This window comes from Podarcis cretensis (genome assembly GCF_951804945.1).
Source record: "Podarcis cretensis genome assembly, chromosome: 5".
Lineage (NCBI taxonomy): Eukaryota > Metazoa > Chordata > Lepidosauria > Squamata > Lacertidae > Podarcis > Podarcis cretensis.
Window position 1 is genome coordinate 1715190 of NC_137174.1, and position 23582 is coordinate 1738771.

The following is a 23582-nucleotide window of genomic DNA, read 5'->3' on the forward strand; positions in this document are numbered from 1 at the left end:
TACTCCTAATGTTTTTATTTCCCTTAACAGCTGGGGCAGTGAGATGTAAAAAATGGTCCAACTTTACTGTGTTTTAAAAAATATTCCTTTGTAAACTAAGCAAATCTTATGGTTCATTTGAAGTAGTATTTAAACTGAACCTCACACGTGGTATTATCCACCCATTTCTTCAGCAATGCAGCTTAGACCTGGAAGGCCCTGGCTTGCTTCAAGAGAGGAAAATGAATGCAACACTCACACTGCCCAGTGCTATTGCAGTTTGACTGAAAACTAGCATGTATTTTGTCTGGATAGTTTTGAATACCCAGTTAGATTGCTAAATCATATTCTTAAAATAAGAGACTTCAGCAGGTGTTTCCAGCTCCCTGTCTGTCAGTAAGTAATGCTATTTGAAAAATAGATGGCTTTTAATTGACAAGTGATGCTCTTTCAAAGGACAGATGGATTTCAGGTTCTCTACCCCATACAAATATTCTTTGGCTGGCATCAAGGATGGCATTAAATGTTTATGGTGCCCAGCATGCCTGCATCTGATTTCCAGCTTGTGCACTATTGGAGAAGCTGGTGTGTATTGAAAAATTAAGGCATCAGGTCAGAATCTAATATCTGATGTAGCCAGCATTTTTGGAACAGAGAGTCTCCAATTAAACACCCCCTCAAAAAATTGCCACTATATAGCCAAGGGAGGGAGAGCAGGTATCTGACTTCTGTCATACAACCCAGAAACATCACCATTCTCTAGAAAGGTGGGGGTGGTGGTGAAGATGATGAAGAAGTCAGCTGAGAATGCTTCAGTTTCTAACTTCATCAAAACTATTATGCAAGTAGCAGGTGTTTAGGTTTAAGCACTGAACAGGTCAGCAGAGAAATACAATTGCAGACAGGTGTGTTAAGATTTTAGGATAGATTTTAAATTTTTCCAAATAACAACCTATCCCTAACTGCATAAAATCTTTGCCTGTGGCAGGAACAACTGATGGCAAAACTGAGCTTTTTGTAGGGGGAGCAAAAAGAGGCAAAGGGGTGGAGCTTTGTTTTTGTTTTGTTCAAAACTAAATTCAACTAGGTGGTGCCCTTCAGCTTTCCAAGAAAGTTTGGTAGCACTGTTTTCAGTGCAAGCTGCTGCTCTTAAAGAGAAGGGCTTTCTACTTCGGAGAAGAGATCGTGCTCTTCATTCTCCCCTCTACAAATGTTTATTTTCAACTCTAGGTCGAAGGGGTTGAAACTCTACCTAACTCTGTCATGTACTCGTTTCATATGAGAATGTATTATTACATTGGCATCTGGCTCATTCAAAAATTGAAGGGAGAGTACAAAAAGCATTAATGCTCAGTGGTTATGAGATACAAAAAGACACTAGTTGTGAGGGGAACATGGACACTTCGTTTCACCAATCACTGTTTCCATGCATAGTGCAGCCTTTTAGGAATGCCATTCACTGCTGATGCTGCCCTAAATGTATTTTGCCAAAAAACACCTAGGGATTCTTTTGGTACCCCTTGCTGAAAACGAAGTACAAACTGTCTGTGCTGAAGAAGCAAGGATCAAAGGGCCTGTGATGCATTGCTGTCCTTGTAAAAAAGAGGATATTGGAGAAACTGGTGGAATCAAAATCAAACTGATCAGAGCTTTCACAACCAGATTGAGTTGCTAGTAAGTGTGTAGTATCAACCCCAGTTGCACATCAGACTTCAAGTGTAATCTTATTTCAATTTTATTAGGACACAATCATATACATTACTAGGAGGGTTTAGTTTGTGCTTCCACATGGATGGATCAAAGAATTACATGGATTATATCAGAAGAAACCATATACATACCACTTCTAAGTGGAGGCTGATGGTTGAAAACTAACCCAGGACATCCCCAGTTCAAATCTTACCTCCACCATGAAGAAGAAGAAAGAGGAGGAGGAGGAGGAGGAGTTTGGATTTGATATCCCGCCTTTCACTCCCTTCAGGAGTCTCAAAGCGGCTCACATTCTCCTTTCCCTTCCTCCCCCACAACAAACCCTCTGTGAGGTGAGTGGGGCTGAGAGACTTCAAAGAAGTGTGACTAGCCCAAGGTCACCCAGCAGCTGCATGTGGAGGAGCGGAGACGCGAACCCGGTTCCCCAGATTACGAGTTTACCGCTCTTAACCACTACACCACACTGGCTCTCATGAGGCTGAGAAAGCCTCAATCTTACCCTTAGCACCTCAACTGCAATATGGGGATGCTAACTGCCTACCTTGCTAGGATGTCAGAGTTACTGTGACCACGTATAAGAAGTGTTAATATTAAGTCTTAATTGGTCCTATACTATCTGTCTATTCCATGTGATTCCCTTATCTAAACAAAAGAGCAAATCAAAAATATGGTCAAGATCAAATTTTAAAGGCAAAATGGCTTCTGAATTGCAACCCCTCCCTCCCCATAGCCATTGGTGTCAGTGGGCACCCCAACGCCATGCAGGTAGCCTTCCCTTTAACATCACTCTGGGGAGATCAGTAGTACTAGCACACATCACTATTGAGTCACAGTCTGTACTTAGTCCAATTTTATAATATACAAATACTTAAAACATTTCTTTTAAGCACAGGTCAGCAACTGGCAGACACAAAGCCAAATGCAGCCAACTAAGAAACACCATCTTACTCCCAACTGTCAAGTCAGGGGGAAGTGAAGTGTGGGGAACAACTGGAGTTATAGCAGCAGGACTTCAGGGGACTCTGTTTTTGGGAAATGGTGGGAGTAAGGAGGGTTTTCCATCTGCTGATAGAACAGCTGGGCTGTTTCTTAAAAAACAAACACCAGAAACACAACCCAGAAGAAAGCTGGCATGTCACATGTCCTTTAATTAATAATAAAACCAAACAGTAATAAATATTCCCAGCTGAAATAACATTGTGTTAGAGTAGCATCTACATCACACAATGTAATGCAAGACCCATCAAATTTGTACAAGTTGCATTGCAATAAAAGGAAACTGCACAGTGCAACTGACAAAGCTGTCAGAAACTGCTTCACCACCACTGATTCCCCCTTCTCTATTTCCAAGGCCTAAAAATATGAACACATTAGACGTCCAAATGTGCACCTTCAGCAAGCACTTAAAAACCCTGAAGAACGCTGCACGTCTGCCTGGGGGGATTCCCTGAAGTTTCTGGGGCATGTTCTAGAGCACAGTTTTCATAAGTGTTAGACAGAACTGTGAGGGCAGAAATTACAGCATAGGATCACATTTCACAGACCCCTGGAGGGACAACTTCCCCAAAAGGAAATTCCACTTTGAAAACCACTGATCTAGGAAAAGTAGGCAAGCAATGTGTTTTCACTGCAGAGCATTTTAACATCTGGGTACCCTAGCAAGCCAAGTCTCAGTAAGGATCACCTACAGGTTTTCCTCAAGACAAGAATTAAATTATTACAGTAGATAACAGTTGTACTCAAAAAGCGCAAATGCAGATTGAGAAAATGGTAAGAGAGATGCATTTCTACCTGCATTCCAACTGGATAGAAATATGCTTAACATTTAAGAGTGATGAGGTTGCATCATAGCCAAATACACACTGCAAAGCAGATATGCTTTCCGGGTTCCCAATCCAGTCTGGAAATCTGCATATGGCATCTCTCTTGCTAGCTCACGGGCATATCGGCTGCTTGGACCGAAATACCCACCGGCCTTGATGGTTCGCTAACTACGTAACTCTTTGCACTTTTACACAGGAGTCCAATGCACAATATATTTGTACATGTTACATTTTCTACTGCTATTACACATAATTAAATGGAACACTGTGCCAAATTTGGCTCTCAACACCCAATACAATTCAATGTATTTCAGGAATTCAGTGCATTTGCCTACCAAGTTCCACCATGGTGGACGGCTTTGTGAATACATGCTTGGAGTAGAATGAATAATGAAGACATTTATTTTTCCCCTCCATACTTTAAGGCTTCAATCCTGTACCCACGAATTTCTCCCTTTGTAATTTTGTTAATTATATGTCATAATGGCCAAATACAAAAATCATAAAATTTTGAAATTCTGTTCTCCCCTCCCTCCCTACCCCAGTTTCCATCCCTTCCCAAACAATTATCCTAGCCCGGATTCCTCACGTCAGAGGCCTTCAAGTCTCTGTCAGTCTCTCTCTGCCGATTTTGTTGGTAGCCCTTTTTGTTGGTCCTCAGGTCTCGAAGGAATTCTATCACAGTCACATCACAGGAATTCTATCACAGTCACATCATATTTTCTTCCATCCAAGATACTTAATAGCAGTTGCTGCAAAAAGTCAGTTGATCTCCCATACTCAAGGAGGAAGTCCCAATCATATTTCTTTACTCTTTCGAATTCCAATATTCCAAGTGCTCCCGGGACTTCCTCCTTCATCTTTCTCATCTTTCACAGATTTGTAATCCAAGGATCTTCTTTATTTCCTGGCAATATGGGCTTCTGATTGATATTTTCCTGTACTTTTTCCATTCCTTCTTTTCTCTCCACCGGTTCCAAAAAAGTCTTTTCTGGTTCAGCTGCAGATTCCTTATCAGACAAATCCTTTATGCATTCAGCAGAGTCGTTTGTTTTGGGATTCAAGGTCATAAGTTCTTTGTTCATAGCCGTACTCTGCTCTTGCAGGATTCCCACGAGAAAAAACATTCTTTCTATTTCTGCCAGTAATTTTCCCTCTGCAGCCATTGTAATGTCTCTAGTTCCCCCTAGGGGGATTACAGTTGCTTGATAGTCCTTTTCCAACAGCCCGTTACTTTGTTATTTATGACTACGTTGTTTCCAGCCACCTCAGTTCAAAAGCAACACTTTTAGTTCAGAGAGTTATTAAATAACAAAGTTCTTAAATTTTAGCCGCCCGTTTGACAGCTCCTTTGACAGCTGTCAAACTCCTTGTTCTTTTTCCTCCGGCTCACACACAGGACACTCCCGGGTTCGGGAGGGGGGGGGGTTTACACAAAAGCTTCCAAAACTCCTCACTTTCTCTCCAGCACAAAGACTTCTTCTGTCAAACTCATGGAAGTATTTTTTATCTAACACCAAAAACAATACTCTCCACCTTAGTCCACCGATCCTTGCTTTAGATCGTTTGTAGATAGGGGGGGTGCGGACTTCCCTTTAGCACATCCCCCGGTTGTACCGAATTCAAAGATATAGATTTTAAAGTCCAAATTCCATTCTACTCACAGGTTATTTGTTTCCAGTCCGAATTTTGGGGAAAAAGTCAGCGCTGTCCGGCCATGGCTCGTGGCTTCGCTCCACTGAAGTAGCGGTCTACTCTCAGCACCACGCCGCTCCCCGTACCCTCTCCGTAGCCTTTAAAAAGGCTCTTTGTGGGTCAGGGAGGGCGCTTAAAGGTGCCCACCGAGTCACCAAGTCCGCAGGCTTCCGCGCCTGCGGTTTCTGAGGGTCCCCGCGTCGCCGGCGCGGTAGGACCCGTCTTCAGTAGAGCCGATTCCCTCCGGAGCTCAGAGGGAATCCGCCATTAGCCGATCGCGCTAACCCGGAAGTCTACCATACTAATTTTCAACCAAAATAGTTATTTAGAATTAATAAGCAATTGTGCCAACAAAATAATGCAGAAGACAAAAATATAAAACAATGGTACAGCTGTCAAACTCCAAAACTATCAGGTAAAATCAAAGAAAAAAGGCACAATAAAATACTTCCCTCTAAAAGAAGGGAGGGCAGGAGTGTGCCAACCAGGATTCAAGGGGGCATGAACTACATAACTCAAGGGTTATTTTTGAAAAGGACCTGATGAATAGCTTCTTTGGAAAAAGCATTCCTTAAAATAAGATGTTGCATGCTTAGGCACTGTGTGGAACTTCTGCTAGCTGAAGAGGCACTCTGTCGCTGACCTCGAACCACAGATTGCTCATGTGTATTTGGGTAAAAGCTCTCCTACTATTCATAATCATTTCTGATAGTTAAGCATAGCCCTTTTTAGACATTTCCCTCTCACTTCCTTAATCATGATTTAGTGGTTACTTCTCCTTTTCAAAGGAAGAGTGCACACTTCTGGAAACATATACAGTAGTAAGAGCTGTAGGAGACAGACTTTGCCAATCCCTTCTTCAGCCTTGGAGCAATACAGCAGATTTCCTTTTTCCCCACCAGGAGTCCCTTCTCCAGTGGCTACCCCCACGTAGACCCTACTGCCACAGAGAGGAGTATCAAGTGTCTTCTTTTTCCTTTTCACTCTTGGATTTATCTCTCAAGCTAAGTAATAACAGATAAAAGCAACTTTCCATTCCTTCCTTCAAAGACTTGGAGATAAGAGGGAATTCGAGTGTGCCAGAACAAAACTGGATAATATGACAATATTAGGATTCCTCAGACCCAGCCAGCAAACAGCAAGGTGGCATTTTTATGGCATACCTCTGAGGTGCCTTTGGCATATGAGCCAACCTTTCCCAGCTTAGCAGGCTTTACAGTTTCCTTTGGATATGGACATAACCTGGCCTCGTCATGCTTTATCCATCGTGTTAAGAATCATCTGGCAAAGCAAATTAATAGGATAGGGCAAGAGGCACTCCTTTCATTCAGGTGTTGGAAACACCAGCCTAAACCATCACCCAGGCTCTAGCTCTGCAGCCTGCAAAGCTGTGATAGTCACATAGCTCAAGCAGTTGCACATTTAATAGCCCTATAAAATAAGAAGCCAATTTAAAGAAAAACCTAAAGGAGGGAGATCCTGCCCACCACCGCAGGTCAACAACAGGTGGGAAAGATGACTCACCTATCAATCACCAGATTGACTTATGACTTCATATGATTGGCAGGCAGGTTGTCTCACCCCTCTGTCAAAGTCCCTTCCACAGCGCTTCTCAAGTGACTGACAGCTTACTGGTTACTGGGCGCTTGGGAACCACAGCACAAGGGGGTTTGCCCTATAATGGTGCAAAGCACTTAGCACAGGATGGAAATGCTGTTTTCTGCAGAGACTGGCTGTGTGAACAAGTTGCAAAGCTGAATCTAGCCAGGTCTCTACCTGCCCCACACATGATGTGCAGGTGGACATGGTTTGGGGGAAATGGCCTCATGGCCCAAACTGGGACCCTGCTCTAGAACAATGACCATCAAACTTCCTCTTCTCTGTGTTTTTCACACTCATGTGTATGCTGGAATTGCTAGGAGTGAGTTGTAGAATTCAGGTGTGTTAGAGAGGAAGGCTGGCAGTGATGGTGCAGCTCTTGTGGGCAGTTTGTTTGCCAACACCAATCTTACAAGAAACAGTTGAAAAACTACATTAGAGCATGCCCCAGAATCCTCTGCAGCTGGAAGGATTCCTCAGTAAGCACACTAATGTGCACAACAGTAGAGGAAGGATGTGAAGGTTTAAATCTGAACCTTGTTAAAGCAATGTTTTGGTGGGTGGAGGCAGTGGTGGCAAGCAGCTGGGAGCAGGAGAGGTAAGAAATGGCATTTCATTCCAAGTTGATGTGTGTATTTAACATTCCCAGCAAGCCAAACACAGTCTTTCTACCTAACACAGAACTGATACCTCTGCTCTACTCACTCTGGCTTGTGAAGCGTGTTCCAAGTAAGTTCCTTATCAAGTAGGGTCCAGGAAAAAGATGACTGAAGGCTGTATCAGAAAACTACAGCTTGAGCTCCCTGTCAGGGCTCATGGTAAACGGTTCCAGCCTCTCGCTCTCGGGCAGCATGGCATTCAGTCTCTCCATCAGGGGAATGGTCAGGTCGACGCCCATCTGGATGCGACGCAAGATGGCAGACATCTCATTGACCTTCTGGATCTGCTCAGCGTATTTGGCATATCTTTTCTGGCGCTCCTGCATTAAGCTGTAGAGGGTTTCTACCGAAAGATCCATCTGTTTACAAAAACAACAGGACGGTTGTGTTCAATTAGTCACCTCTTGGAGGAACGAGATGTTCTTTCCATGGACTGTGGGTGTGGAGCCAAATGTGGCCCCTGAGACTTTTCCTCTGCCCTCCATCTCTCCCAGCCCCCAACAGTATGGGGGTTAGCTGTACCAGGCCAGGCACAGCAGTAAGGAATCTCCAGTCAGCAGCCCTAATGAGTCCTGCCAGGTCCCATTTGGCCCACGAAGCTGTTTGGGGCCAAAAAGGGGTTGCGGGCACTGCTGATCAGTGGTCCCTACAAAGCCCTAAGCACTGCACTTTGCAAGCACCAACAATCAGCTGATAACACACACACTAGGAAATGTCTTCAAAATTAACCAGGAAATAAATCCTTTCTCCAGACAATTGAGAAAGGACTTTCTGGTTCACTCTGAAGCCATTTCCCACCCGCACTTTCCCTGGATTTTGTAACCGGCCCATCTCAACCACAGCCTGCTCCTCACAATATGGATATACAAGAGGTGTGGGCAGGTGGGTGTGCATGGGGAGAGGAGTGCAGAAAGTTCCTGATTTTTGCATGACTGGAATGTAGCCAACTGTACAGAGGCAATAGTTGCTGCCATTATTCTGCTCGCTTTTATAATAATAATAATAATAATAATAATAATAATAATAATAATTTATTATTATTTATACCCCGCCCATCTGGCTGGGTCCCCCCAGCCACTCTCCAAGCGAAAGATAACCAGAGCATGCTCCACTCTGGCGAGACAGTCTGCAGGCAGGGAGGGTCTCAGCCTGCGTACAAGGTGGAGCTGATAAACAGCTGCCCTGGACCTGCACCTCCATGGACAGCTGCGAGTCCAGAATGACTCCCAGGCTGCACACCTGGTCCTTCAGGTGCACAGTTACCCCATTCAGGACCAGGGAGTCCCTCACACCTGCCCGCTTCCTGTCTTGTCAGGATTCAACCTCAATCCATCCTCCAACCGCCTCCAGACACTCACACAAGCCTCTGGTCCTGCCCACCACTGACATGTGAGCCCCCGATGGAAGCCCTTGGGGAATGTTGTCCTTGTGTTGAGAAAGCTTCCCCACCTCTTCCACAGCAACCACCAAGATTACTGACAAGTCATTAACCATTTTTAAAAGCCTCTCTGTCCTTTTGTTTGCACCTCTCACACTGCTCCTTCCTTGTCTTCCCGATTTTTTGCCTCTCCCCCTGTATTACTGCCCCTTTGTAAACTCCTTGGGGCAGGGAGCTGTGCTTTCTTAGCTCTTGATGGAACTGTGCCATAACAATAAGAGGCAGAAATAAACTTCTGGCTAGTCCTAGCTAGTGCTATTTTTCTAGCACAAGAGGTGCTGGAACTCACCATGAACACCTCCCTTGTTCTCTTAGAATGCAAATGGCGCCCACCTGAGAGGTGCTGGGACTGATAAAAGCCTTGGTCCTACCAAACATTACAAGATTCCCCCCCCCCCCAAAAAAAGGACGCTTCTCTTAAATTAGGAAGATATACAAAGACACAGTGTAGTAAGGATTAGTCATACACCAAACTTTCAGAAGTTGGTCCTGTAAAACAATCACCACCTCCGGAAAAACCATTTATTGTTTTAACTTCTGTGAGGTAATGCATTTTCTAACCACTGATTTGGGGTGGATCAGCAAAAGTGTTCCAACAAATTTGGACTGCATTATCTCCCAATAATAGGTTTGAAATTTCCAAGTAGACAGATGTAACCTTGCTTCGTGCATTGGTTTGTGCTTCTTAAATGTTTGGGAACACCCGCCAAAAATAAAAAATAAAATTGGAGGCACACTTACACTAGAAAATGATTACTTTTTAGAGTTAGTCAACCTCTGAAGAGCCCCTCCCTCAATCTGTCTTGAGCATAACTCTAGATTAAGAGATGGCAAGTTCAGAAGTACAACTCACACAACTGGCCTCCTCCTCTGAGGGTAGCTAATTCTGCTGTGCCTTGACTCTAGGAATGACTGAACGTCGGAATGTAACTGGAACCACCCAACTATAGTGGAGACTTATCTGAATAAAGCAAGACCAGAGCAGATACTCATGCCAAGTGGGCAGCCTCATCTGTGAACAGGTGCTATGGAATCACAGGGCCCCTTCATCATATTTCTTGCAGCACAGAGATTGGGAATCACTGACACAAGCCAGGTACTGTACTGGTGGCTAACAATATCACCAATTTCTCCCTGTGCTTTTTATTAGACAATAATACTGTATTTTAACCAGCTTGTGCTTGTGCTGGTTAAAATTGTTATAAGCTTTATCACAGCCATGACATGCCAACTGATGGCAATGTCAGATTTGCAATATTCAGGCAATAAAGTTCAGTTCCTCTTTTTGTTGAACTGCCCATCCTGCTTCGCAATCCCACCAGTGGTGTTTTGGGAATATGATCTTGTACTTTTTCTAACCTTGGGGCCCACCACCTTCAGACTGGCTTACAATACCACAATACCACCCATCCACATGCAATTTGCACTGGTGGTTTTGTATGACAGCTCTTTTCAGAGCAGCTCCTTGATGAACTTCAACTACAGTCCTGCACTTTTAAAATTTATTTGAACACCCCATACCTGGAGAGATCACAACATTGACAGAGTAATGACAGAACAAAGCAAACCTATAGTTAATGTACCTGCACACATTAAACACATGTATGAAAGGTTATGCATGTTCATTGATTTTTATTTGCTTTCTGAATTAACTCTACCAAATTCTTCTGTCTGTTTTTACATTGTTAATGTATCAACATACATGGCACCAGAGGTTTTTTCCCTCGGGGAACGCAGGGCTACGCATACCCCTAAACATTTTGTGAATCTAAGTTTGGCCTCATTGAGGGGCAGTATTTCAACGTGAGTAGGAAAATGAGAGTACCCCTAAACATTTTTTTAGGAAAAAAGCACTGCATGGCACCTCATGAAAACTGTACATTTATGATTTATTGCCTTTTACCATCTCTGTTAAAAAGTGAAGTAATTAAGAGAAAGAAAGAAAGAAAGAGAAAAAAAGAGAGAGAGAGAGAGAGAGAGAGAGAGAGAGAGAGAGAGAGAGAGAGAAAGAAAGAAAGAAAGAAAGAAAGAAAGAAAGAAAGAAAGAAAGAAAACCCAGAGTTTCCGCTGTTAGTCAGTCATAACAAATTCATGGCAGGCCAAGTTCCTGCTTCCATTATTTAAAACTGTGTCATTCAGTGAACAATCTCAAGCATAAGAGTCTCATTCCAAACTCTCTGAAATCATCTCTTGCTGAAATTAGTGACCATAATGAGAGTTCAGCCAGGCAATCTCAGTCTCTCTCCACGTTATGCTGAGCAGGACACTCAGGCCTTAAAGGTGTTTCTCAGAATTTTGAAGAGGCCCCATGCATGCAAGTCAACCAAAGTACGCTAGACACTGATACGGGATTGGATTGCAATTCCTTCACCCCTTTTAATAGCTCCCTAGATAGAACCTGACACACAATTACAGAAATTCTAAGAGTTGCCTTCCATTAAACATAAACCTGTTGAGTAGAGGTTGCTTCACACTTTCAAGGGCAAGTGAGAGTCGGCAGCATCCATTTGATGGGCCAAAGAAGCTGTACAAAGAAACTGGCCTTAGAAATGGACTACTCAAGGAAGCAGCACGTTTCTACAAGATGACACAAGGAACTTGCCATTCCCCAGCTCCTGGAAAGAAAAGGGCAGCATGCTATGCAAGCGATGCACTGCTCACATGAGTAAACCACTTGAACAAGCAGGGGTTTTGTGGGTGAGTCAATCCCAACACATTGCTGCAACCCCCGCACAAAGAGAACGTGAATTTTCTTGTGGGGTTATGTGCATATTCCCCTGCTCCTCTGCAGTAATACAGAAAGTGTGGGGTTAATGTGAATTTTTCTATAGGGGTTGTGATTGTGTGTGTGTGTGTGTGTATGTGTGTGTGTGTATACACACCTTTTTTGGCAAGACTTTTAAACTGGTGATTTAAAAGGCTTCTGCTCATCCCCAAATTCATAATGCAAGTTCTCAAATTCAAGATTATCATTTGGTCATGTAGATAAAGCCTGGGGGTTTTTTCACGCAGGAGCTGAAACCATCACTTTCCCCTGTTCTTTCTTGTGGCTTCCTTTCTTTTCACACATGGAACAAAATTAAAAAGAGCATGCTGGGCATGGAAACAATTTAAGCTTTGTGCATAAGTTTCCATTAAAAATAGATACACTGGACTTTAAAAACTTTTGTGTACTGGGGTTAGCCATGTGAATTGCAAAATGGAAAACAGACCACCAGCAGGTCAACTGTTGTCTGGGATGGAAGCAAATGGAAGCCATAATTTTAAACTAATGAGACAGGGCTGCAGAATGGGAGCCAGCTAGAATGCTACCAAAACCACGTATACCGTATGGCTCATTAAACAGAGCAACACAAGGACTCTTGGTTTTTGAAAGGCTGACTCCAAATAAGTGCCTTGGGGTGGCTTTGCAATGCTCTGGTGTATAAAATGGACTGCGATTACAACATCCAAAGCTGGCAACTAATAAGCAGGAAATTGATTGCTCTTTGAATGCTGCAGCCCACTTTCTGATGGGGTTCAGTTGCACAGAGTGCCCTGAAACAGGACTTTAGGGTCTCCGCTGTCTCCCTGTTGCTTTCCAGTATGAGGTCAAAATGGTGGCCATGATGTACACAATCCTAAATGGCCTGGGTTTGGCATATAAATCCACTTCCACATTCCTATGAGTCATCACAATCTATAAAGCTGTCCAGGAAATACTTAGGGAAAGTCTCTCACTTCTGGAATTCATTTCACCTGGAGACTCACAAAAACTGGACCTCTTTGTTTCCTAAGAAGTGAAAAACTTTTCATTCAAATGAGGAAATATGGAATTTAAACAATGTAAATTAAGGGTTTTGATAAACCTAGCCATAAATCAAATGGACAGAAAATTGGAATTTAAGGGCAAACGTTCAAGCAGATTAGCTTATGAACCTGGTCCCCCCACTAAAAAAAATTCAAGGCACATTTCAAGGTGCTGGGTTCGTTCTACCAGCTCACAGCTGCTGCTGCTGCTGCTGCTGCTGCTGCTGCTGTTGCTGAATTTGTTGAATTTATATCCCACCCTTCCTCCCCAAGGAGCTCTGGGCTGCATAAAGTTTTAGGCCTTACGCCCAACACTTATTGGAGACCACCTGCTTGCTTTATTATCTCACAATTGTTAACAGATCAGCAGAAACTTCTTCCTTGACTTTACCATTCAAGAACCAAGTTGGAATAGCAACAACACAGAGAGAGGTGTTCTCTGAGGCTGCCCTACAGCTGTGGTACTCTCTTCTATTGGAGATTTCTCAAAACCAGAGCTTGGTCCAGAAGAGGGGGGCTGTCATTCTTTTCCTTGAGAACTGGAGATTTTGTTTGGTTTGTGTGGTGTGTAGGTTCTTGTTTTTAACATTATAATTCACTCCAAGGCTTTGGAATGAGGAAGGACAGACTACTAATACCTGAGCAAATGAAAGTTTGGTTAAAACCTAGCTAGTATCTATTCTACAATCCTGTACACATGCTAATTTCCAGAGAGAGCAGGAAGAAAGCAGCAGCAATATCTTCTCCTCCCCTTAGCACATTATTGAAAGTAGCATTTTAAATGCTCTAGTAATGCATTTATGTGCAGACAGAAACTCTGGGTACTTGTGATCCAATCCTCAGATTGAAAATGCACCAGGATTGGGAAGACTAGGGAATCCTGAGGGCTGATAAATACAAAAGAGTTCAATTTGCAAGTTACCTTCTGTGCATGGTAAGGGAAGAAAGTGCCTTCAAACTTCCGGATCACAGAATTGAGTTTTCTCTTCAAATGTAGCATCTGAACTTAATTTGAAGTTCAATACAATAGGAAACATGGCAAGCAAGCCAACCAACAATACATAACACAAAGGAGACACAAAGTCAGCCAGGAAGCCTTCACCCCACTGCTGAACAGCCAGGGTCAATTGAAAATAGTGTTTTCCTGGATAGCTACCAAACAGACGCCTTTCATCTAGGTTTATTCTCTAAATCCAATTCCAGCGCCTTCTCTTCCACTTATGTAGCTTTATCTTGACCACAACTCAATACAAAGACATCACTATACTGGTACATTTACAAGAACACGGCAGGGCTAAAACCTCCCTCCTAATGCAGTGCCTTATATAATTAGGGCTGTGTACCTGCTCTCAGTCTACCAGAACACAGGCTATGTCTCAGGAACTTCAGCTTACATGAAAAGCAAGTTTCTAATTCTTGTGGCTATAAATATACATATGAAGGTGTGACATAAGGAGGAATCTCAGAAGCCAGAGAAGTAGCCAAACAGGTTTTCCAATAGTTGAGTGAGAATTAGGATCACTGTCCTGTATAGCGCTTTTTTAAAATCTGTAATTAGCAAAACAAGAACAAATAATGCAAAACTCTAAAAGTTGCAGAACTGTGCAAATTAGGAAAATTTGCATAACACATATGGGTTTTGGAATTCAACTTTTCCTGGAATAGGATTTTTATTGAGAGTATACAGAACCCTGATTATAATGTTCTGAGCAAAATATTGTTCCCGAACATCCTTTCCTATAACTTCTTTAATGAAGAAATTATATCTCTGCAGATAATAAATATCTAAGGAGGGACGCAGGATCCAGCTTTCTGGCTGGAAAATATTCCTTACCACTGCATTAAAACAATAATACACGATCCACCATAATATAACAATTCACAATAATCACAGCAACCAGCCATCTGGGTGAATGGTATTAATGGCCAGGAAATGCCTGAATAAACAGATACGTTTTCAAGATGTGCCGGAAACATAATTCCATTGGCGCATAACTTATTTCTAAGAGGACGCTGTTCCAGATGGAAGATGCTACTACTAGGAAGACCCTCCTTCAGCATGATTTATTTTCTGAAGGCTGCAGTACTAGGAGGCCTTCATCTGATGTTCTCAGGAACTAACAGGGTGGTCTTCCCTTGGCTATCTGCCTCCTAGATCACCAATTTTGTGTTGTGATCCATTTCTTTCATGGGCAAAGCCATGATCTTTTAATATTCTCTAGAGCCAATATAAGCACAACTATATTCTTATCTGCTGTAACTTCCTTCCACAGGTCTCTCTGAAAGTAGAGATTTCTTGAGCGCAAATCACTGGAATTGTTCATCCTGGAATTGTATGCTGCTAAACATAAACCGAATACCAGCAAGATGTGGAAGAAGCAACAATCATGGAAATCTTTCATATTCATATTTCTCACCAGACCATATGTCATCTCTTTTTTCCCTAGAAAAATAGGTACCGGTACTCATAATTAAGTTGTTACAGTAAGTGTTACACTTTTTAACCCCCCCCAAAAAAAAGAGGTACGGGTACCTCGTACCCTTGAGTACACCCTGAGGGGGAAGCAGTGTCTATATGTCATTTCATTTTGGCTTCCGCTGCTAGTCAAAAACTACTGCTACATGGTGCAGTCCCAAACCACAGTATTTGAGGGTTCATCTGGTAAGAACGGACAGTAGTTAAGTGTGTCAGACTTGCACTAATTAATTATTGTTTCCTTCTAGTTTTATGACTCTTATTGTTGTGACGTGGGGTTTGTGATTTCAGCTCTCTTTCAGCATCTTTCCTCGTTTTCTCAGCAATATCAGCAGCCGTTACAGGAGCCCCCAGGAGTGTTTCCAGCATCATTATGTGCTCCGCTGGAGCAGGATCCTCATTGCTCCCGCCAGGAAGGGGCAATCGACTCAGCGCATCAGCGTGGCACAACCGTTTCCCCGGCACATGGGTCAAGGTGTACTGGAACCCGTTCAGGAATATAGACCAATGCAACATTCTGGGGGAGAGAATTTGTGGCATTTGTTTGTTCGGGTTGAACAACCCCAACAGTGGTTTGTGGTCCGTTTCAATGGAGAAATGACGACCGTACACATAATCATGGAACTTTTTGATTCCCGCCACAATTGCAAGCGCCTCTTTGTCAATTTGAGCATAGTTGCGCTCCGTGGGCGACAACGTATGGGAATAGAAAGAGATGGGCTTTTCCGACCCATCCGGTTCCCTATGACTCAGCACTGCCCCCAGGCCGTATTGAGAGGCATCACATGCCAGGACCAGCGGCTTCGATTCATCATAATGAGCAAGGACGCTCTTGCTACTCAGCATTCCTCGCAAGGAGTCAAAAGCCTTCTGCTGCTCCTGCCCCCATTGCCACACATTCTTTTTCTGCAACAGTCTATGTAATGGTTCAGCTACTGAAGCTTTCTGGGGTAAGAACGAATGATAAAAGTTAATAGGTCCCAGGAATGACTGCAACTCCGTCTTGTTCTGTGGTCGTGGTGCCTCGATGATGGCCTTAACCTTAGCATCTGTGGGGTGTATGCCTGATGCATCAATTTTAAACCCCAAGAATTCCACAGTTGGCACCCCAAAACTGCATTTTTCCTTTTTTAGTTGCAACCCCACCTCCTTGAACTTGAGCAACACGGCACGGACACGCGCAACCAGTTCCTGTGGGTCTTTTCCAGCAATCAAAACGTCATCAAAAAATGGCAAGACCCCCGGCAGACCTCTTAACAGGCGTTCCATGAGCCCTTGAAAAATTCCTGGGACCACACAAACTCCAAATTGTAATCTGTTAACTCTGAACGCCCCTTTATGTGTGACAATAGTCTGTGCTTCCGCTGATTGTGGGGTTACTGGCAGCTGTTGGTAAGCTTCCGCCAGATCAATTTTGGCGAACACCTTGCCCCCAGCCAGTTTAGCCAACAGATGTGATACGACTGGAATGGGGTATGAGTTTCCCCTAAGTGCCTTATTGATAGTACATTTGTAATCAGCACAGATCCTGACTTCCCCATTTGCTTTAAGGGGCGTGACGATTGGAGTCTCCCACTTAGCGGAGTCCACGGGTGAGAGAACTCCCTGCTTGACCAATTTATCCAGCTCTGCTTCGATCTTGGGTTGCAGTGCAAATGGCACTCGCCTTGGTTTGAGTCGGATTGGGGCCACCCCAGGGTCCAATTCGAAGTCAACTGGGGGCCCTTTATAACAACCCAGTTTTCCATTAAAAAGACCAGCAAATTCTTTGCATAATGCCTCACTCATCTCAGGGCAGGTTTAGATTGAATTAAGCCCTGATATACTCAGTCCCAGGGCGGGGAACCAGTCAGTGCCCAGGAGACTGGGGCGACTGCCCTTCGCAATCACCAGTTTGAGTACCGCCTGTTTGTCCCGGAACTGTACTCTCACGGCACACATTCCCGTGACATGGATGCGGCCCGCTGAGTATGACTGCAAAGTTGCCGGGAAGGGCTCCAGAGGGGGCAACTTACCCCTGGGGAAGAATGTCCTCACGGTCTGGTCCGACACGATAGTGAATCCAGATCCGGAGTCCACCTCCATGTCGCACAGCTGACCCTCAATCTTCACCTTGACGTGTGCCTTGCCTTGCGCTGGAAACTGCACGACCCTCCCGTTGATCTCCGTTACGTAGTGGCAGTCCTTTAGAACATGGTTTGCTGTGGCCGATCTGCGATGCTCCAGTCTAGGTGCTCCTGTCGCTCCCAACGCCACCGATCTACAGACCCTGGCGATGTGACCTGTCTTTCCGCACGTCCGGCACATAGCATCCCGGAAACGACAACTCTTCCGCTCATGGTTTCCGCCACAACCAGGGCACCTGCCTCGGTGATCTTTGTGCACTGTGCAGGCCTGACGCACTGACTCGACCCCACGGACTGGGCTCTGGCTCGGAGTAGCCTCTAGCTCGTCCATGGCATGTGCAACTTCTATCTGTGGCTTAGGGGCCCTGCGACTGGCATCAAGCTCCTCTCTTTCATAATTCTCCGTGGCGGTGGCCTCCTTCAAGGCTGAAGCAAGGGTAACCTCTTCGTAGGCCACGATGCGTCTTCTGGCTTTCTTGCTGCTCAGACCACCGATAAACCGATCCAGGAGAGTCTCTTCCAGATCTTGGAAGTCGCAGTGCTGAGCGAGCTTCCGCAGTTCAGCTAGAAATGCAGATACAGACTCCCCAGCACACTGCTGCCTCTTATGAAACTCCATCCGCCGGGCCATCTTGGTCTCAGTAGGCGCTAAATGGCTTGTTAGGCAGGTAAGAATATCTTTGAGAGATGTCTCACTTAGCTTCGCTGGGGCAAGCAATGCCTTGGCCAGCTTGAAGATCTCAGGCCCACAGTAGCTCAGGAATGTGGCCCTTCTTTTGCTGGCATCGGTGATCCCTTGAGCCACTGCGAAGAACTCGAAGTGTTCGACGTAGTCTTCCCACGTGTGGGGCTCTGATGGCTGGAAGGGCTCCAATACCCTTGGACTCTCCATTGTCCTGTGGGCAGGGTCGTCTTCTCAGCTGGCCAATGAGTCTTGTTCTTGGCTACAATCCGGACTCTGAGGCAGGGCTGCGTTTAACCGCTCCTCAGCATTCCGGATCCCATCCTCGTCGCCAGGTGTTGTGACGTGGGGTTTGTGATTTCAGCTCTCTTGACATAATATGCTGGAGACAGTTCTCTAGTAACACTTCTTTATTAAAGCAACAAGACTGAGACCTGAGGAGGGGAGAGCTACATTTATAGGGACAGGGAACTAGCTAGAAAGGATACATTTTGGAGGGAACAATATCAGGCAATCACAGTCCTGCCTCTTGGAGGAAACCAGTAAGACAGAGGATCCAAATACAGCAACTTAAATGAACCAATAGTAGCTGTACCCTCTGGAACCAAAAGGCAGTTACTTTACCCTAATGCAAATACAGACAATAATAATACAGATATAAAATCCTTTGACTCAATACACAACACTTATTACCTACATTTTTTACTTTTATACCATGCACACCATAAAATTTTAATAAAATTATGTTACTCTCTCTCTCTCTATATATATATCAGTCTACTAATGCCACAAGATTAGTCTACTACTGCCTGAAGATTAGTTCCCACTCATCATCATCATCATCATCATCATCATACAGTGGTACCTCAGGTTACATACGCTTCAGGTTACAGACGCCGCTAACCCAGAAATAGTGCTTTAGGTTAAGAACTTTGCTTCAGGATGAGAACAGAAATCATGCTCCGGCGGCGTGGCAGCAGCAGGAGGTCCCATTAGCTAAAGTGGTGCTTCAGGTTAAGAACAGTTTCAGGTTAAGTACCGACCTCCAGAACGAATTAAGTACTTAACCTGAGGTACCACTGTAATACAGGGACATGGGTGGCGTTGTGGGTAAAACCTCAGCGCCTAGGGCTTGCCGATAGCATGGTTGGCGGTTCGAATCCCCACGGCGGGGTGAGTTCCCGTCTTTCGGTCCCAGCTCCTGCGCACCTAGCAGTTCGAAAGCACCCTTAAGTGCAAGTAGATAAATAGGTACCGCTTTATAGCGGGAAGGTAAACGGCGTTTCCGTGTGCTGTGCTATTGCTGGCTCGCCAGAGCAGCTTCGTCACGCTGGCGACGTGACCCAGAAGTGTCTCCGGACAGCGCTGGCCCCCGGCCTCTTAAGTGAGATGGGCGCACAACCCTAGAGTCGGACACGACTGGCCCGTACGGGCAGGGGTACCTTTACCTTTACCCTACCACTGTAATAGTAATAGTAATAATAATAATAATAATTTATTATTTATACCCCACCCATCTGGCTCGGTTAGCCCAGCCACTCTGGGTGGCTTCCAACAAAATACTAAAATACAATAATCTGTCAAACATTAAAAGCTTCCCTAAACAGGGCTGCCTTCAGATGTCTTCTAAAAGCCTGGTAGTTGTTTTTCTCTTTGACATCTGGTGGGAGGGCATTCCACAGGGCGGGCGCCACTACCGAGAAGGTCCTCTGACTGGTTTCCTGTAACTTGGCTTCTCGCAGCGAGGGAACCGCCAGAAGGCCCTTGGCACTGGATCTCAGTGTCCGGGCAGAACGATGGGGGTGGAGACACTCCTTCAGTTATACTGGGTTGAGGCCATTTAGGGCTTTAAAGGTCAGCACCAACACTTTGAATTGTGCTCGGAAACGTACTGGGAGCCAATGTAGGTCTTTCAAGACAGTGTTATGTGGTCTTGGTGGCTGCTCCCAGTCACCAGTCTAGCTGCCACATTCTGGATTAGTTGTAGTGTCCGGGTCACCTTCAAAGGTAGCCCCACGTAGAGCGCATTGCAGTAGTCCAAGCGGCAGATAACTAGAGAATGCCCCACTCTGGCGAGACAGTCGGCGGGCAGGTAGGGTCTCAGCCTGCGTGCCAGATGGAGCTGGTAAACAGCTGCCCAGGATACAGAATTGACCTGCACCTCCATGGACAACTGTGAGTCCAAAATGACTCCCAGGCTGTGCACCTGGTCCTTCAGGGGCACAGTTACCCCTTTCAGGACCAGGGAGTCCCTCACACCCGTCTGCCCCCTGCCCCACCAAAGCAGTACTTCTGTCTTGTCAGGATTTAACCTCAATCTCTTAGCCGCCATCCATCCTCCAACCACCTCCAGACATGGACTGTGCCCATTCTATTAATGCATTTTGAGACACCCCTATATAAGAGGCATCCTTTTGGCTTCTTTTCAGCCGGGTTTTCATTGAGGTTTTCATCCAAGCTGAATCCAAAGTAATTGGCAGCCTGTTAACAAGTGTGTCTTTTACACATTTTGGAGGCACTTGAACCCCAACACATCATATCTACTCTCAGAAGAGACATGCCTCCCACACACCCCTGTCCCAAATAAAGACATGCTGAAACAAGAGTGGTTAGTTTCTCTGAGCCAGGTGACTCTTACCCTATTCAGCTGAAAGAATGAAGTATGCCCCCAATTTTATTTCAGAAAAAGGTTTGCTTCAGTCATCAAGAGGTTTGTGAAGTACAAGAACTCTGGAGAAGGAAAGACCCTGTAGGACAAAAATTAGGAAGCAGCTGTCTATTTTAAATTAAAAAGAGGAAAATTAAAGTGCAGAGAGATATTATACAACATTAGCTTTCTACACCTTAATATTATGACCTGCAGTGTCACAGGCCTCCTGTTTCCAATAATGACAACACATTAATCATCATTAGAAATTTTAGAGGCAGACACAGCTGGAAATCTGTTATGCATAATGACAATTTAACATTAAGACAAATTCTGGGTTTCTTCCAGCACATCAGGATGAATAACCTGTTAAAAAGTAATAGACCAAACAGGAAGGGAGGAGTAGCAGCATTATATATAAAGGATGGGTACACTTGTGAAGAAATCCATGACCTGGAGCATGAAAAGCTGATTGAGAGCATATGGGTAAAAAATGCAGGGGAGAGAAACGACAATGACCTTACTGTGGGTGTCTGCTATAGACCACCAAGCCAGACTGAAGACTTAGATGATGTCTTATTAGAGCATTCAAAAAGGAGAGAAAGAGTAATCATGGGGGACTTCAACTTCCCCGATATCTGTTGGGACTCAGACTCTGCCAAGAGTGTAAGGTCTGATAAATTCCTCCATTGCCTCACTGACAATTTCATTTCTCAGAAGGTGGAAGAACCAACAAGAGGATTGTCTATCTTGGACCTGGTCCTCACCAGTAGGGAGGAACTGATTGCTGAAGTGGAAGTGCTTGGAAACTTGGGAGGAAGTGATCATGTTCTCCTGGGTTTCAGGATACAGAGGCAAAGAGAAACCGAGTGTAGTCGGACACGCACTCTGGACTTTAAGAAGGCCAATTTTGAAAAGCGGAAGGAGCTACTGGGTGTGATCCCATGGTCAGAAATACTCAATGTGAAGGGAGTCCAAGAAGGATGGGAGTTTCTAGAAGGAGAAATATTGAAGGCATAAATGCAGGCAATACCAACAAGAAAGAAAAGTGAGAGGCGTCAGAGAAAGCTGGTGTGGCTGCATAAGGAGCTTACAGATGAGCTGAGGGTTAAGAAGGGCATGTATAAGAAATGGAAGAAAGAGGAAATCACAGAGGAGGAGCCAACGAGTAGCCAACAGGGGGAAGGTCAGGCCGGCAAAAGCTCAGAATGAGCTCAGGCTTGAAAGAGAGGTTTAAAAAAAAGTTCATTTGGCTATGTCCAAAGTAAGAGGAAAAACAAGCAAGTGGTAGGTCCTCTGTGTGGGGAAGATGGAAAAATGCTATTGGATGACAGAGAAAAGGCAGAACTTCTCAACACCTACTTTGCCTCTGTCTTCACCCAAAAGGAAAGTGATGCCCAACCTGGTGATAACAGAATAAGTGACATAAGAGGGAGCTGTAGCCCAAGATAGGAAAAGAGGTAGTGAGGGAACACCTAGCTGCTTTAAATGGATTCGAATCTCCAGGGTCTGATGAGCTGCATCCCAAGGGTACTAAAGGAGCTTGCAGATGTAATTTCAGAGCCTTTGTCTATTATCTTTGAGAATTCTTGGAGAACAGGTGAGGTCCCTACAGACTGGAGGCGGGCAAATGTTGTCCTCATCTTCAAAAAGGGGGTAAAGGAAGACCAGGTAACTACTGACCAGTGAGCTTCACATCATCAGGGAAGGTCCTAGAACAGATAATTTAGCAGTTGAGCTGTGAGCATTTTGAAAAGGATGCTGTGATTACTAAGATCCAGCATGCGTTTCTCAAAAACAAGTCATGCTAGACCAATCTATTTTCTTTTTTTGATGGAATTACAAACTTGGTGGATCAGGGAAATGCTGTGGAGATAGTGTATCTTGATTTCAGTAAGGCTTTTGACAAAGTCCCCATGATATTCTTGTGAAGCTGGTAAAATGTGGGTTGAACGAGGTAACTGTTAGGTGGATTTGTAGCTGGTTGACTGACTGAACCCAAAGAGCACTCATTAACAGTTCCTCGTCATCCTGGGAAAAAGTGACAAGTGGGGTGCCGCAGGGTTCTGTCCTGGGCCCGTTGTTGTTCAACGTCTTTATAAATGACTTGGATGAAGGAATTGAGGGGATGCTCATCAAATTTGCAGATGACACGAAACTGCAGCTAATGCCGCAGAAGACAGAATCAGAATTCAAATGACCTTAACAGATTGGAGAACTGGGCCCAAGCTAACAAAATGAATTTCAATAGGGACCAATGTAAGGTTCTGCACCTAGGCAGGAAGAACCAGGTGCACAAATATTGGATGGGGACACCTGGCTTACTAGCAGTACATGTGAAAAGGATCTAGGGGTCTTGGTGATGAAACACAAGCTTAACATGAGACAACAGCAGCAGCAGCAAAAAAAGCTAACACTATTCTAGGTTACATCAAGAAAAGTCTAGTGTTCAGATCAAGGGAAGTACCATTCTATTTTGCCTTGGTCAGACTACATCTGGAGTACTGTGTCCAATTCTGGGCATCACAATTGAAGAAGGATGTTGACAAGCTGGAACGTGTGCAGAGGAGCATGAACAAGATGATTAAGGGTCTGGAAACCAAGTGCTACGAGAAACAGTTGAGGGAGCTGGGTATGTTTAGCCTGGAAAAGAGGAGACTGAGAGGAGATATGACAGCCATCGTCAAATATCTGAAGGGAAGGGCTGTCCCATGGAGGAGGGAGCGGGCTTGTTTTCTCCTGCTCTGCAGAGTAGGACTCAAACCAATGGCTTCAAGTTGCAAGAAAGTAGATTCCGACTAAACATTCGGAAAAACTTTCTGACAGTAAGAGCTGCTTAGCAGTGAACAGACTCCCATGAGAGGTGGTGGCCTCTCCTTCCTTGGAGGTTTTGAAGCAGGATGCTCATCTGTCCTGGATGCTTGAGCTGAGATTCCTGCGTTGCAGGGGTTGGACTAGA

The 23582-nt window shown here is 44.6% G+C and overlaps 1 protein-coding gene and 1 long non-coding RNA gene across 4 annotated transcripts in view; one reads left to right on the forward strand and one right to left on the reverse strand.

Moving 5' to 3' along the window:
- The window catches only part of LOC307215860, a 126906-nt gene that overhangs the window by 58068 nt on the left and 45256 nt on the right, over positions 1-23582 (forward strand). The gene's annotated exons all lie outside the window — the stretch shown is intronic.
- Positions 2818-23582, reverse strand: part of BORCS5 (BLOC-1 related complex subunit 5) — a 44161-nt gene continuing 23396 nt past the window's right edge. For 2 of the 3 annotated variants that reach the window (XM_079975513.1, XM_079975511.1), the window contains one exon: positions 2818-7824. In XM_079975513.1, the coding sequence (XP_079831639.1) occupies positions 7594-7824 (231 nt within the window). In that variant the 3' untranslated portion in view covers positions 2818-7593. Of the gene's footprint in view, positions 7825-12623; positions 12676-23582 lie in introns of all 3 variants that reach the window. The other variant, XM_079975512.1, reaches the window with a different exon arrangement.